The sequence below is a fragment of the Ranitomeya imitator genome, chromosome 5, assembly GCF_032444005.1.
Source record: "Ranitomeya imitator isolate aRanImi1 chromosome 5, aRanImi1.pri, whole genome shotgun sequence".
Classification (NCBI taxonomy): Eukaryota; Metazoa; Chordata; class Amphibia; order Anura; family Dendrobatidae; genus Ranitomeya; species Ranitomeya imitator.
Window position 1 is genome coordinate 63500861 of NC_091286.1, and position 17177 is coordinate 63518037.

Sequence of the window (17177 nt, forward strand, 5' to 3'; positions counted from 1 at the left end):
TCCCATCATGGTGATTGACAGTGCCCACTTTGGAGCACTGCCTGATCTAAATCTTCGGCCTTAAACAAACTGATCCTGGAGTAGCCAAGCACTTGTATACACTGTGTTAGGTGCAGGAGCTGAGTTCTCACCCCGTTCTCCAGCTCCTCACTGCATACAGGATCATAAGACAATAAGCAGCCACTACACATAGCAGCAGGAATTCAGAGCGCAGATATACGGATATTCTGCCTGTTCTCAAATTCCTCTCTTATCAGCATTGTTTGCTGCTGCATTGTAGTTCTATGTGCAGCAAGCGGCCACTATACTTAAGGTACCGTCACACTATACGATTTACCAACGATCACGACCAGCGATACGACCTGGCCGTGATCGTTGGTAAGTCGTTGTGTGGTCGCTGGAGAGCTGTCACACAGACAGTTCTCTCCAGCGACCAACGATGCCGAGGTCCCCGGGTAACCAGGGTAAACATCGGGTTACTAAGCGCAGGGCCGCGCTTAGTAACCCGATGTTTACCCTGGTTACAAGCGAACGCATCGCTGGATCGGTGTCACACACACCGATCTAGCGATGACAGCGGGAGATCCAGCGACGAAGGAATGTTCCAAACGATCTGCTACGACGTACGATTCTCAGCAGGGTCCCTGATCGCTGCTGCGTGTCAGACACAGCGATATCGTATGGATATCGCTGGAACGTCACGGATCGTACCGTCATAGCGATCAAAATGGCACTGTGTGATGGTACCCTTAGGAGAAGAGGTTTCAAACAATACCTCTGCACGCTCACACTGCGTATGCAGGGCTCGGGATTTAGATATATCCGGTCACTAAAGTTAGCATTGTAAATCAATTTCAGGGAATGAACAGACAGTTTTTCTACAAAACACATTTAATAAAAACTACAATACCGGTGTTATTTTTATAGGGGTCAAATTCCCTATATTGTTTAATTTCAGTTCAGGGGTGACAAAACCCTTTTATAGGCGCGGAAATAGATTTGAAATACCAAATAGATTATATACAACACTAGATGGTGGCCCGATTCTAACGCATCGGGTGTTCTAGAATATGTATGTAGTTTATTTATGAAGATTTCAGAATAATGCAATGAATACACAGGATTCGGCAGGCTGGGCGCGACCAATTAGCGAAGCGTGGTTCAAATCCTGCGCCAATTTGCAGCCGGACTGCATCTGTCGCTGATTGTTCGCGGCCGGCCAGGCGCGACCAATCAGTGAAGCCAGGGCTAGCTGCAGGTTTTTGAGGGCCCCGGGCAAAAGAGTGTCACAGCCCATGTAGCATATAACACAGCCCATGTAGTATATAGCACAGACACGTAGTATATATCACAGCTATGTAGTATATAACAAAGCCACGTAGTATATAGCACAGCCACTTAGTATATTGCACAGCCACGTAGTATATTGCACAACCCACGCAGTATATAACATAGCCCATGCAGTATATAGCACAGCCCACATAGTATATAGCACAGCCACGTAGTATATAGCACAGCCCACGTAGTATATAGCACAGCCCACACAGTATATAACACAGCTACATAGTATATAGCACAGCCCATGCAGTATGTAGCACAGTCCACTCAGTATATAGCACAGCCCACATAGTATATAGCACAGTCCACGTAGTATATTGCACAGCCCACGTAGCATATAGCACAACCCACGCAGTTTTTAACACAGCCCACGTAGTATATAGCACAGCCCATGTAGTATATAGCACAGCCTAAGTATTATATAGCACAGCCCACACAATTTATAACACAGCCCACGTAGTATATAACACAGCCCACGTAGTATATAACACAGCCCACATACTGTAGTATATAGCACAGCCAACATAGTATATAACATAGCCCATGTAGTATATAACACAGCCACGTAGCATATAGCACAGCACACTTAGTATATAGCACAGCGGCGTAGTATATAACACAGCCCATGCAGTATATAGCACAGCCACATAGTATATTGCACAGCCACATAGTATATAACAAAGCCCACGTAGTATATAGCAATATGGGCACCATATCCCTGTTAAAAAAAATTATTAAAATAAAAAATAGTTATATACTCACCTTCCGGCGGCCCCCAAATCCAGCACAGGCGATGCTCCGTTCCCAGTAATGCGTTGCAGCAATAACCTGTGATAATATAGCGGTCTAGCGAGCGCGCTACGTCATCATCTCGCGAGACCGCTATGTCATCATGGGTCGTTGCCGCAATGCATTCTTGGGACTGGAGCGTCACGAGGAGCGGAAAAGGCTGCCGTGGATGCCAAAAGGTGAGATTATAATGATTTTTTAAATTATTTTTAACATTATATGTTTTTACTATTGATGCTGCATAGGCAGCATCAATAGTAAAAAGTTGGTGACATTTAGAGGGTTCATCGCAGCGTTAACGGACTGCGTTACACCCCGTTATGCCGCGGTGTAATGCAGTCCATTGAACGGACTGCTAAAACGCTATGTGGGTGCTGACTGGAGGGGAGTATGGAGGGGGCACTGACTGGAGGGGAGAAGGGAGAGGCCAATTCACGGCAGGACTGTGCCTGTCGGTGATTGGTCGCGCCCAGCTGGCTGCGACCAATCAGTGACGCGGGATTTCCGGGACAGGCAGGCAAACAGACGGAAGTGCACCTTAGACAATTATATATATAAATTAGAAAACATAACATCTCTGCCAAGTATTCCAAATTTACCAACTGAACAACTCCCAATGACTGAATCGGACAGCAATGATGAGATTAATGCTTTATAGTAAGAGATCTCTTCTTAAAAGCTGCCAGAGACATTATGAGGACGTAGTCAGCATAGCTCATGTGCAATTGTAAAACATTATTCAAACGTATACTGTCTATTCACAAGATTGCAAGTTACAAGAAAAGATTGGTGTAACACTCTTTATGTTTAGATTTTTACTCTTTATGATTTCTTTATGATTTTTACTCTTTATGTTTAGACTTCCTTGATTTCGAGTGGACTGTGTTTCCTTCCACCTCCATTTCACTACTACACGTGCGTTTAAGCCTCTGAAGATGTTCAACCATTCACTTTAAATCTTTTAGCTGTATATTGTTTTGTATATACTGAATGCCAAACTCCATATTGTTTCACATGCGCTTAGTTCTCCCTGCATTATGGAATATTACCAATCGCTGCCTATATAAGTTTATTTTCCTTCATTTCCAGTCTTCTAGTCAAGTTTTTATGCATAAATACAACATCAATATGGCTTCTATAGACTGAACCCTTGAGGAAGCCCCTTCAGTTTTGCGATACGCATGAGGTGATAGGATTTTTCCCTTCTCTGCTTTTTATAAATCTACCAGGTCTTCATTATGCCTTCTGGGCACCGACCTACTAGCTTATTTTATTTCTTCATGCTACGTATTGCATTACATTATTGTATTTGACTATTTGCTCATTTATATCATATGGTTTTCACCTTATATTATCTGTCTGATCTTTACTGGATTTCTGGGGGTTAATTTGTATTTAGCATTATTGTGTTTAATATTTAGTTAAATTAAGTACACCATCATTATTTCCATTTGTGATTTTTTTTATAATTTACCTTATTTACAGTGGGGCAAAAAAGTATTTAGTCAGTCAGCAATAGTGCAAGTTCCACCACTTAAAAAGATGAGAGGCGTCTGTAATTTACATCATAGGTAGACCTCAACTATGGGAGACAAACTGAGAAAAAAAAATCCAGAAAATCACATTGTCTGTTTTTTTTTATCATTTTTTTGCATATTATGGTGGAAAATAAGTATTTGGTCAGAAACAAACAATCAAGATTTCTGGCTCTCACAGACCTGTAACTTCTTCTTTAAGAGTCTCCTCTTTCCTCCACTCATTACCTGTAGTAATGGCACCTGTTTAAACTTGTTATCAGTATAAAAAGACACCTGTGCACACCCTCAAACAGTCTGACTCCAAACTCCACTATGGTGAAGACCAAAGAGCTGTCAAAGGACGCCAGAAACAAAATTGTAGCCCTGCACCAGGCTGGGAAGACTGAATCTGCAATAGCCAACCAGCTTGGAGTGAAGAAATCAACAGTGGGAGCAATAATTAGAAAATGGAAGACATACAAGACCACTGATAATCTCCCTCGATCTGGGGCTCCACGCAAAATCCCACCCCGTGGGGTCAGAATGATCACAAGAACGGTGAGCAAAAATCCCATAACCACGCGGGGGGACCTAGTGAATGAACTGCATAGAGCTGGGACCAATGTAACAAGGCCTACCATAAGTAACACACTACGCCACCATGGACTCAGATCCTGCAGTGCCAGACGTGTCCCACTGCTTAAGCCAGTACATGTCCGGGCCCGTCTGAAGTTTGCTAGAGAGCATTTGGATGATCCAGAGGAGTTTTGGGAGAATGTCCTATGGTCTGATGAAACCAAACTGGAACTGTTTGGTAGAAACACAACTTGTCGTGTTTGGAGGAAAAAGAATACTGAGTTGCATCCATCAAACACGATACCTACTGTAAACCATGGTGGTGGAAACATCATGCTTTGGGGCTGTTTCTCTGCAAAGGGGCCAGGACGACTGATCCGGGTACATGAAAGAATGAATGGGGCCATGTATCGTGAGATTTTGAGTGCATACCTCCTTCCATCAGCAAGGGCATTGAAGATGAAACGTGATTGGGTCTTTCAACATGACAATGATCCAAAGCACACCGCCAGGGCAACGAAGGAGTGGCTTCGTAAGAAGCATTTCAAGGTCCTGGAGTGGCCTAGCCAGTCTCCAGATCTCAACCCTATAGAAAACCTTTGGAGGGAGTTGAAAGTCTGTGTTGCCAAGCGAAAAGCCAAAAACATCACTGCTCTAGAGGAGATCTGCATGGAGGAATGGGCCAACATACCAACAACAGTGTGTGGCAACCTTGTGAAGACTTACAGAAAACGTTTGACCTCTGTCATTGCCAACAAAGGATATATTACAAAGTATTGAGATGAAATTTTGTTTCTGACCAAATACGTATTTTCCACCATAATATGCAAATAAAATGATAAAAAAACAGACAATGTGATTTTCTGGATTTTTTTTTCTCAGTTTGTCTCCCATAGTTGAGGTCTACCTATGATGTAAATTACAGACGCCTCTCATCTTTTTAAGTGGTGGAACTTGCACTATTGCTGACTGACTAAATACTTTTTTGCCCCACTGTATGTATTGCTTTTTTATCATCACTTTGTTGATGCTCCATATTGCTTGTATAACAACAGATAATAATAAGTAGGATTTGGTTTAGGTGGCCATTTTTGTCTTCATATACATATCATACATATTACAAATAACATTATTTTATGTAGATTAATCTGAACTTCATGTTTTTCGTCATAGGAAAAATTGATTTCGGAAAGAAGAATTCCTATACTTCAGAGCCAACTGGAAGAATATAAAAGCATCTTGTGTCAGCTCCAGGCACAGAAGGTTAAGCTGCAGTCAGAGGTAAAATAATCCGTATAGTCTTAGTACTCACTGTGAATGAAAATTATCGAGTAATTCACTTACATGTCAAAATCAGATTACAATTTGCAGATCCGTATAGCACAATGTGGGTTTATATGATTTTAATCAATTTTTACTACTGTGCAACATCTGAAAGATTACATTATCCCACAATTTCAATAGAAACTCGAAGAACTAAAGAACTTTTAGGTGTTGTGACTTTCATCCCTTATATCTAAGTATTTAATTTAATAAACTAACCAGTGTTCTAATGTACTTGAAATACAAATTCCTTACTGTTCCCTCTCTAACTTCTTCTGTTTTATTACTTACTTCTGATAATGATTTGTTTGAATCTCCCAGCACGCGTTGGGTTTTCCCAAATGAATAGCCATCAGGGGTTGGCTCTGCGGTCACTTACCATAGATTCTTTAACTGCCGTTGACTGATCATATTGTGTTTCAGTAACAGTGACGTAGAAGTGACTGCAGCTTCTATCACGCCATCATATTTCTTCTGACCCCACTACCCCATATCTTCAGCCCACACTATTTCTGTCACCGCTTCTTCCTTCAGTGAATGGAGTCATCATTAGGGTTCGGCGATAGAAGAAGGGTGAGTGACAGCAGTGCCACCCCCAATGAAAACAATTCCTTTCAGAGCAGTGACAGAAGTTGTGGGATGGTGCTGCTGTTACTTGGCCTGCTTCTATCACCGCCCTTAGACAATAGCTGCTTTTAGTGAATGAGGCAGTGGGGACAGAAGCAATGTGTAATAAAGATGTAGGGCTGGGAGATAATAGATGCGGTGACTTCTTTATCATCGCTTCCAAAATATGACATCATAAGGGCACAGCGTTGAAAAAAGATGTGGTGAGTGTCTGCAATGCCACTCTCTGTTGGCAGTTCAATTCAAGGCAGAAGAGAAAGCAATGAGAATGACAGAAGCCCCGGTCTGATAATGAACCAGTCACCATATTATACCCACTGTTTGTTTTAAATCCGTCATACAGGTCCATAAATATGGTCTTTAATTTAGTGCTATTTTTTTGTCTTTTACAAACGGTGGTGCTCACAGCATTCTCTGGTGTGCGCTGCAAAATTACTCTGTGAGCCTCACCTTGGTAGAAACCATAAGAAGTAGCATTGAATGCAAAAGGCCCATATCTGTGAAACTGTTTGGTGGATTTTGAACAAACCAAGAAATGGAATTACTCAGGGGAACTTCAGGAATAAAATCAGAGCAACAACTGGCAACTTTTTACCAGGTCACAGGTCCTATTTAATAATGATATTATTCAGAAAATGCTATTATCTCTTCAAACATGCTATAGAAAACTAATCCTCAATATTTAGTGCGTCACCCTCTAAGGCAGAGGTCTGAAACTGCATTCCTCAAGGTCCACAAACAGGTCATGTTTTTAAGTCTTCCTTGTACTGCACATGTGATAATTTAATCACCTACACACATAATGATTCCAGCACCTTGTGCAATGCTAAGGAATTCTTGAAAACACGCATGGTTTGCGGCCCTGGAGGAATGCAGTTTGACACCCCTGCTCTAAGGCTATGTCCACAGAAATTGGGATTTTTTTTATAATCCAACCCTGACTTGTACTTCTCAACAACTTTGTCCCTGACTTATTTGGCGATCTCCTTGGTCTTCATGGTGTTGTTTGATTAGTGGTGCCTCTTGCTTAATGGTGTTGCAGCCTCTGTGGCCTTTTAGAAAAGTTGTGTATCTACTGAGAGACCTTGCGACACATGCAAACAGGTGGACTTCCTTTCATTAAGGATGTGACTTATGAAGGCAATTGCTTTCACGAGAAATATTAACAAAATAGGTAAAAAGCCAAGGTGTGAAAACTTTTGCAAGCAACTATGCATAAAGTGATAAAAGATGATTTATCAACAGCAAAGCATCTGATATGAGACACAGGTAGGACTTTTTTCAGCAGTCTATAACCTGTATGCCCATATTAATAGTTTAGACAGGTCAAATGTGGTGACAGAGTCCCTTTAACTTTTCTTCTGGAATGTAAGTACTGCACACACTCGGTCAGTCACTAGGGGCTGAGCTCCTTGGAAACAAACTGTACACTATATAAGACAAAAGCTTTCATAGTAGGAAAATCACATCAGATCAAAAGGCAAGTCAATTGAAATGTTGCTTAATTTCATGCTGTCTAAATGTAATAATTTCTTAACATGAGAATAATCCTTTAATAGGTCTAAAAACAAGATGACTGTACATACAAATGTTGGAGGTTTTCAATACTGCTATATAGTAGTTGAGAAGACAGCCAAAGTATACTGTAGAAAGACATATTTTCTCACTGCAAAAAAAAAATTCCCATGGAAATGGGGAGAGTGACTATCTACTAGAGTCTGAGAGCTGTACAACTGAGTGTATACTATAGTTTAATAATATAAACTGGTATATATGAATAATCAGGATCACTTTGCACTCAATACAAGTAGGTGCTTAGGAGGAAAAAAATAAACTCAATAGAATAGAACAACCTCCAGCACACATAAAAAAGGTGAGAAAAGTCTTATCTTCAATTCTGCAGTCTGCTCGGGGAGGCCGTTTCTTATCTTGTTCACCACTAAAGATTGTACCCTTGATAAAGACCTTTTTACGGTCGAAACGTTGGGAAAATCTCTCATTATACTTTGTTTCATGGCTGTGAACCCCCAGAATTAATGAATAAAATTGCATCATTGTGAATTGAAGATAAGACTTTTCTCACCTTTTTTATGTGTGCTGGAGGTTGTTCTATTCTATAAACTGGTATATGAGATATGGACTGTCTATGAAGACAACCCTTAATAGGTCACTTAAACATTAAAGACCCCTCTCCATCAGCCAAAGTAGGAAAACCACAACAAATAGAGGATCATGCTCCGGTGGCCAGGATGTGAACAGTATATTCAATGGTTGCCTATTTATTTTATTGAGTGGTGACAGATAGCAGAGATCTTGAAAATGACCAAAAATGTATATGATACATTTTGGATACTCGAGAAAAAAATTCAAATATATATATACCTAATGGTAACAATTATATCTCTACTCTCTCAAGATGATATTTTTTTTGCTAACGTTTGTAGATTACACATTAAAACTAGCGGTACCACTAGGGGTTAAAACATTAGCATTGAAACCTATGGAGCATAGGGAATCACAACATCTATGCTTTGCCTCCATCTTGTGTTACATTTTCAGTAGTACAACCTGATCAAGATCCCATGTAGAAAACTGTTGCTATTATGGTGTTAGCCAAAAGATACAAAGGTTCTTAGACTGAAAAGAAAAAAAAAAGATTATGTATGTTTCAAAAAGTTTAAATAAGAAACAATTTATCAATAAATAAGTACATTTCCCTGGTACGCCTGTGTTTTGTTATTTTGCATGATTTATTTTCTGCAGCAGATGAATCCAATATTCCCACAGCTCCCTTTTTCTAATTTTGCAGGCTAGATGGCAATTAAAGGGATAATGAAATGCTACTTTTTGACTTTCATTAACATTTATTCCCTTTAATTACTAATAACTAAGATAACTTGACATTGAGGGGTCATCCGGGACTGTGACTACATGGTGAGGGCATCTTCGTTCATATGGACCCTGAGTTCTCATTCTATGTCACACGTGTAACAGAACGTCTAACCCATGTTGTGTCTTTAAGCTATGGTGTTACTAGATAGAGCACAGTGTATGGTCATAGTCTTGGCTGTAGTGTAGACTTGATCTTGGCATTTTTTTCATCTGAGATGAACATTCAAGAATTTTTCAGCATCTTCATTAGAGGAATTTTCTTGAATTCAGAGAAATTTCTGCAGTTATGAGATTGCTGAAAAGGAGTGGTGTGCAGGATTTCCTTATATGTCCAATGTAAGTAAGTGTCTGCGGGACGGCAAGTAGATTCTCAACTGCTTGTCCCCAATGCACATTGCACACTGTTACAGCGTTGAACAAAATGACAGCAGGAGTTTCTCTGGACCATGGAAACCCCTTTTAAGAGGTGAACGACTCCTCAGTTTCCCAACTTTCTAATTGCTGGGGGACAGACGTTCCTTATTGATTGATAGTTTGTACCCGTGACTTTGCCGTGCTTCTGGGCTGAGCAGTGTGCACTTCCTATGTTCTTAAAGGGAACCTGTCATCTGATTTTGGCGGGCCCTGTTTTCGGTCCGATGGGCGGTCTTTTCTGTTGTTTCATTCACCCCTTCCTTTCCCGCTGGCCGCACTATTTTCTTGAATCTGAGTTGGTTTCCTCCGTAGTACACGCGTGCGCAAGGCAATTTTGCCTTGCGCATGCGCAGTATGCTTTGCCCAACTGCGGGCAAAGCCAAAAAGCATTAGTGCGCATGCACCGCCGCACTATGTCCCGGAAATATTTCGCTGTGTTCTGGGACATAGTGCGGCGGCGCACACGCACTAATGCTTTTTGGCTTTGCCCGCAGTTGGGCAAAGCATACTGTGCGTGCGCAAGGCAAGATTGCCTTGCGCACACGTGTACTAAGGAGGAAACCAACTCACATTCAAGAAAATAGTGCGGCCAGCGGGAAAGGAAGGGGTGAATGAAACAACAGAAAACACCGCCCATCGGACTGAACACAGGGCCCGCCAAAATCAGGTGACAGAGTCCCTTTAAAAAAAAACAGGTTTCCCTACGCAGCATCGGAAGAGCAGTAAGGTTGAATCTGTCAAGAGTTAGGAGCCAACAGTGCTCTCCTGTGATCCCGACCAACTGCACATGTTAAGCCACCACTGCTGTGGTGCAATGGTGTCTGATCCCCTTGACAGCAAGCGATAAATGAAAAAAAGAGAAAAGCAGTGATAGGAGGGAAAAGAAGGAGGCTAAAAACAGGGAAAAAAAATCAGTTTGCTGTCCCAGAGACATATTCTGGCACCCCGCACCCTTGGCCCACAGCCTATCAACCCTCGTTATTCCTGCGCTTTTGGGCAGGGGCATAACATAGAAAATTTAGAAAAGCACAAAAGTCCAATCATGTCCTATCAATATTTCAACTGCAGTTGCAGTATGGACGTGCTAGGTGGATTATCTCTGACTAGAAATTGTGTCCTTTTTCCATAGACTTCCATGCTAGAACAGGCCATTAAGAACACCCAGGAAAGCTATGATGATGAGATACAGCTGTACAATGAGCAGATAGAAGTGCTTAGGAAGGGAATTGAAGAAGCCGAAAGGACTTTGGAGAAGTACACAAACGATTGTCGTCAGCTGGTGATATACCAGCAATCCTTGGAAAATGAATTGGAGAGATACAAACGTATTATTGAGAATGAAGACAACAGGTAAATGGACACAGCTGACTTTATAAAATCACAATGACAAAACAGGCTACACTGTCGGCTGACAGGACTATCCTACTGCCTGGCCAAGATAAGCAGCAATCACACTGACAATAATAATTAGTGTACAGGTTACAGAGCAAGGTACATGGCATCCACACTAACCCCACACAGAACTGCTCATTTTTTAGTACATTTTGCTCTCTTGGGCCACGGACATCATCAACTTGTCAGGATTGTCTCTAAAAACCTATCGGACAGCTGGCATGTATGACAGGTTTAAGTAGCTGAATATTGTTGCCCCACTGCCTCTCCAGTATGAGTGTGAAATTATTCATGAAAAAAATTTGATGATTTTGACCAATTGATTTCATGTGAAAAGGTTTTTCTGGGACTGATGGCCTGTGACCAATGTGTGATCGGTGGGGGTTTGAGAACCCCTGTCAAACAACTGTTCCCGGTGTCATCAGGAACTGCTCAAGTTATGGAGCTTCACAGCTCATTTGACTGTATACACCATGTTCCAAATTATTATGCAAATGATATTTTTCTCGGATTTTCTGAAATGTTTGGTGCAAATGACAGTCAGTCTAATAAAAGTCATCACCTGTTAGAGTATACATCGAATTTTATTGAAGAAACCTCCCAATGATAATAGTATCATCTCCAAAATGAATAAATACTCAAAATGCACTGTTCCAAATTCTTAGGCACAGTAGAATTTCTAAACATTTGATATGTTTTAAAGAACTGAAAATGCTCATTTGTGGAATGTGCAGCATTAGGAGGTCACATTCACTGAACAAAAAGCTATTTATCTCCAACACATCCTAACAGGCCAAGTTACATGTTAACATAGGAACCCTTCTTTATTATCACCTTCACAATTCTTGCATCCATCGAACTTGTGAGTTTTTGGAGAGTTTCTGCTTGTATTTCTTTGCATGAAGTCAGAATAGCCTCCCAGAGCTGCTGTTTTGATGTGAACTGCCTCCGACCCTCATAGATCTTTTGCTTGATGATACTCCAAAGGTTCTCTATAGGGCTGAGGTCTGGGGAAGATGGTGGCCACACCATGAGTTTATCTCCATTTATGCCCATAGCAGCCAATGACTCAGAGGTATTCTTTGCAGCATAAGATGGGGCATTGTCAGCATGAAGATGTTTTGCTCCTGAAGGCACGTTTCTGCTTTTTAGACCATGGAAGAAAGTTGTCAGTCAGAAACTCTATATACTTTGCAAGAGTCATTTTCATACCTTCAGGAACCTTAAAGGGCCCTACCAGCTGTTTCCCCGTGATTCTGGCCCAAAATGTGACTCCTCCACCTCCTTGCTGACGTCGCAGCCTTGTTGGGACATGGTGGCCATTCACCAGCCATCCACTACTTCATCCATTTGGACCATCCAGGGTTGCTGGACACTCATCAGTAAACAAGAAAATTAGTTTTCAAGTATGTCTGGGCCCACTGCAACCGTTTCTGCTTGTGAACACTGTTTAGGGGTGGCCGAAGAGTAGGTTTATGAACCAAAGGAAGCCTTTGATGGATCCTACACCTTGAGGTTTGAGGGACTCCAGAGGCACCGGCAGCTTCAAATATCTGTTTGCTGGTTTGTAATGGCTTTTTAGCAGCTGCTCTCTTAATCCGATGAACTTGCCTGGCAGAAACCTTCCTCATTATGCCTTTATCAGCACAAACACATCTGTGCTCAGAGTCAGCCACAAATCTCTTAACAGTACGATGATCATGCTTAAGTTTTTGGGAAATATCTAAAATTTTCATCTCTTGACCAAGGCATTGCACTATTTGATGCTTTTCGGCAGCAGAGAGATCCTTTTTCTTTCCCATGTTACTTGAAAACTGTGGCCTGCTTAATAATGTGGAGCATCATTTTTAAGTAGTTTTCCTTTAATTAGAATCACCTGGAAAACTAATTATCACATGTGTTTAAGATTGATTTCAGTGATCCATTGAGCCCTGAGACATAATACCATCCATGAGTTTATTTGAAAAACAAAACAATTAAATCTTTAGGACACTTAAATCCAATTTGCATAATAATTTAGAACATGGTGTATTAGCCTCGGCTGGGTACTGCACATCCATCCCCTATTCAAAGCAGTAGGGGGAGAACATGCACTTCCCGGCCGCGGCCACTATTCAATCGATGGAGCTGTTCTGTGCAGTTCTGGCCGCTGACAATAGGAACAGCTGATTGGAGGAGGTGCCAGGTGTCTCACACCCATCTATCAGACATTGGTGACCTATCCTAAGGATACACCATCAATGTTACGGTCCCAGACAACCTCTTTAAAAGAATTTCCTTTGTGAATTGCCAATCATTCTTCTTTCAATTGTATTTAACTGCTCTTTTTCTTCACATATAGACTCAACTCTGCAATAGTTGGAACTCCAATCACACTTTTTATGCAAAGTTATAAAACCTCTCAGATGTCACCCACAAGAGGCAAAGGTAATATTCGTTAGCAAAATACAATTTGCCTGCTCTTTTGCAGGGGGCATTAGGGAGTGTGCTGGTGTATAACCACATAGCTATGTATTTGGCCGTGTGTTGTGTAGTTGCTGCTGTTCCAGGATAATAAATTAGGATGCCTCGGATTTATTGATGCCTGACTTACTAAATATGTATAACTACAGTGACATATGGTGAAATAAAATGTTTTATTGAAAAAAAAGAGGTTTATTTTCCATTTTTTGGGAGGTGTAGACTTTTTTTTCTGAAACATTTAATCACTTACATCACAGCATTGTTGCCCGTTAGGTAACCTATAGCATGGCCTACACCATGATGAAGAGTAAGTGCCTTAGTGATATTTTTGTTCCCAGCCAATGCATCATGGAAGCACAGATAAGGTGCGAGAGAGAGCCATTTTTCTGCCAGACACTTTAGATACTATGGATGCTATTGACAGCGGTATCTAAACAGTTTAAAAACCAAGATTAGAGTTATATGTAGTTGGTGCAGAGGTAGAACTCTACATCATCTACTTTTCCTTCTCATCTCATGGTTGCACTGACGGAATCTGCAAGATCATCATAAAAAATGTAAGCCCCGGTGTGCGTATAGAAAATCGCCCATGATATATAGTTTCTTCATAGGCTGTTAACAGGTAAATGTACTTTTTCACGATATTTATGGTGGCTTAGTAGGAACTAGTCTTTTTATACCTCTAAGTGTCTCAAAAGCTACAAAACATTGAGGAGCTTGGATCAAGAGAAAGCTGCTAAATTCTGAATTGAACAGGGACCCTAAAGTGCCTTGAAAATGCCTACAGTGCCTATGATTCTATGAAAAAGTATTCCTACCCCATGAACTTTTCTCAAGTTTGTTCATGAACAACCAAAAGCACAAATATTTTTTTTTTTTATTGGGATTTTATGTGATGTACTGGCATAAAGTAGTCAGTGTTTGTGAAGTGTAAAGGAAATGATACATGGTTTTCTAATTATTTAAAAAAAATATAAATCTGAAAATTGTGATGTGCATTTGTATTTAGCCCCATGTAGTCTGATACCTCTAAAAAACCTCCTGAGTGACCAATTGCCTTCTAAAGTCAGATAATTAGTAAGCAGAGTTCAACTATGTGTAATATATTCTCATCAATCACAGGTACAATTCAGAGGGACTACAATAATTATATATAAAAAATAGATATAACATATATATCTTATAGATATCAAATGATTGATCTGAAAGAGCAAAAAAAACAACATTTTTGGTGATTAATATTTCACATGAATTGATTTTCTATGAAAATATGCATGTTTTTATGGACTCCAATAAGGCAAGATATAACGGATAACATTCTGTGTTCTACTGTAGGTAATAGTAAGATATTATAATGTACCATTCATTAATAAGTGAATATTGTACGCATTGCTTATTTCAGATATTACTTTAGCTATACAAGATATTGCTACTGCCAAACCAAGACAGAAGGGTGTGCCGAGGAAGGCCTCAAGGAGAAAAGAACTACCAACGGATAAAAGTGATGTTAGTAATGAGGATAAAGTTGTGGCGAGAAAACAGGAGAGCCAAGAAAAAAGACAAACAGACACTAAGTATAATAATTCCGAGTATGGCTTGCCTGAGAAAGAGTTTGAAATGTTAGACGAGGACTTTTCCCCGGAGGATGTCCCCGATGGAGCACAGATAAGTAAAGCCTTTGATAAGCTATGTAACATAGTGCGAGATCGAATAAGAGGGTACAAGAAGCCAGAACCTGCTGCAGATTTCTTCACCAAGGGTCGGTATGTTCTCGTAACAGGTGAATCCAGTTACATAGACCCGTGCTTCTGTTCAGCTACTCCTCAAGCCGGAGGTAGGATAACTGTTAGTATTATCCCTGACATACTACCAGGCGATGATATTGTGCTGCCAATTCCTGAATTACCTGAGCCTTCCGAACCATCGGAGAGTGAGGATGACGATGCTGGTTCAGAAGGGAAAAAAGAAGATGAACCACAAAGTGATGATACACCTAAAGATCGAGATGAGACGGGAAAGAAGGCAAACGGTAAAGAACCCGAGGGTAAAGATGAAGTCAAAAAGCCATCAGACATTACTAGACCAGATGATTCACCCCATGGGTCTAGACATTCTGGAAGTTCTGGGAGTTCTGGAAATTCAAGTTCAGACACAAGTAGATCGAGCGGAACCGATGATAAAAAGGACAAGCGTCTAACGCCCGTCAGTGGAAGAGACTTCCCAAGCTCTATGAGCTATGAGAAGGTGGAAGTGGTGGAATCCATTGAGAAGATCACAGACGATAAAACGAAGAGTTATGAAGAAACGGCAGTGATCGTGGAAACCATGATTGAAAAGACAAGAAAAAAATAATAATAGAATTCTTCATTACATTAAATCAATATAGTGCCTCTGGAAATATTTGATTGATTTGTAGCCGTAGGGATTTTTTACAAAATATGAAGAGGTGGTTTTGACATATATTTTCTTTAGGTTCTGGAAAGAAAAAAAAAGCAACTGGAAGTGATGACCCTGTACTGTACTTTAGAAATGATATAATTTACAGACCGTTGGTGGCAAGGCCAATCTCTCTACATACAGTAATTATGTCTGTGATATTTCATTGCTCTGCGATTTTAGCGTGCTACTTCAGACTTCGAAATAAAGGCATGGCTTCTGAAGCATCATTTACACTGTGCAGATATGTTTTATTGATTTTTATATGTATGTCATCTTATCATAATACAGATCCACATTTGCTTATGTGCTATCTAATCTGAGAACATCATGATGAAGAGGCAGAGACCCTGATTCCAGCAATATACAGGGGCATCTCTCAAAATTAGAATAACATCAAAAAGTTAATTTATTTCAGTTCTTCAATGCAAAAAGTGAAACTCATATTATATAGCATCATTACACACAGAATGATCTATTTCCAGTGTTTATTTCTGTTAATGTTGATGATTATGGCTTATAGCCAATGACAAATCAATAGTCATTATCTCAGTAAATTAGAATACTTTACAACACCAGCTTGAAAAAATGATTTTAAAATCCAAAGTGTTGACCTACTGAAATGTATGTTCAGTAAATGCTCTCAATTCTTGGTCGGGGCTCCTTTTGCATCAATTACTGCATCAATGTGGCGTGGCATGGAGGCGATCAGCCTGTGGCACTGCTGAGGTGTTATGGAAACCCAGGTTGCTTTAGTAGCAGCCTTCAGCTCATCTGCATTGTTGGGTCTGGTGTCTCATCTTCTTCTTGACAATACTCCATAGATTCTCTATGGGGTTAAGGTCAGGCGGGTTTGCTGGCCAATCAAGCACAGTGATACTGTTGTTTGTAAACCAGGTATTGGTACTAATGGCAGTGTGGACAGGCGCCAAGTCCTGCTGGAGAATGAAATGAAAAGCTTGTCAGCAGAGGGAAGCAAGAAGTGCTCTAAAATCTCCTGGCAGACGACAGTGCTGACTTTGGTCTTGATAAAATACAGTGTAGACCTACACTAGCAGATGACATGGCTCCCCAAACCATCACTGATTGTGTGAACTTCACATTAGACCTTGGAAAACAAGGTCCCACAGTCTGGAAGAAGAGTGGCGAGACAGACAATCCAAGCTGCTTGAGGTCTAGTGTGAAGTTTCCATGCAGGGATTGCCTGTTTGTTAGGGAATCTCCACATGCATTCAGGCTGTGTAGCAGCCGCAAATCATACAGATGTGGCGACACAAACATAATCTACGAGAACACCCAAGATAATCGGAGAACACTCGAGCATGCTCGGAAAACTCGAGTAACGAGCATACTTGCTCATCACTATTGAGGACTAAATTTGATTTTTGCAGGTCCCCGAAGCCTCAGAAA

At 40.7% G+C, this 17177-nt stretch overlaps 1 protein-coding gene across 1 annotated transcript in view; it reads left to right on the plus strand.

Moving 5' to 3' along the window:
- Positions 1-15997, plus strand: part of BFSP1 (beaded filament structural protein 1) — a 61434-nt gene extending 45437 nt beyond the window's left edge. The window contains exons 5-8 of the mRNA XM_069768744.1: positions 5394-5501; positions 10606-10826; positions 13210-13295; positions 14734-15997. Coding sequence (XP_069624845.1) covers positions 5394-5501; positions 10606-10826; positions 13210-13295; positions 14734-15683 — 1365 coding nt within the window. The 3' untranslated portion in view covers positions 15684-15997. The remainder of the gene's footprint in view (positions 1-5393; positions 5502-10605; positions 10827-13209; positions 13296-14733) is intronic.
- Positions 15998-17177: the final 1180 nt, after the last annotated feature.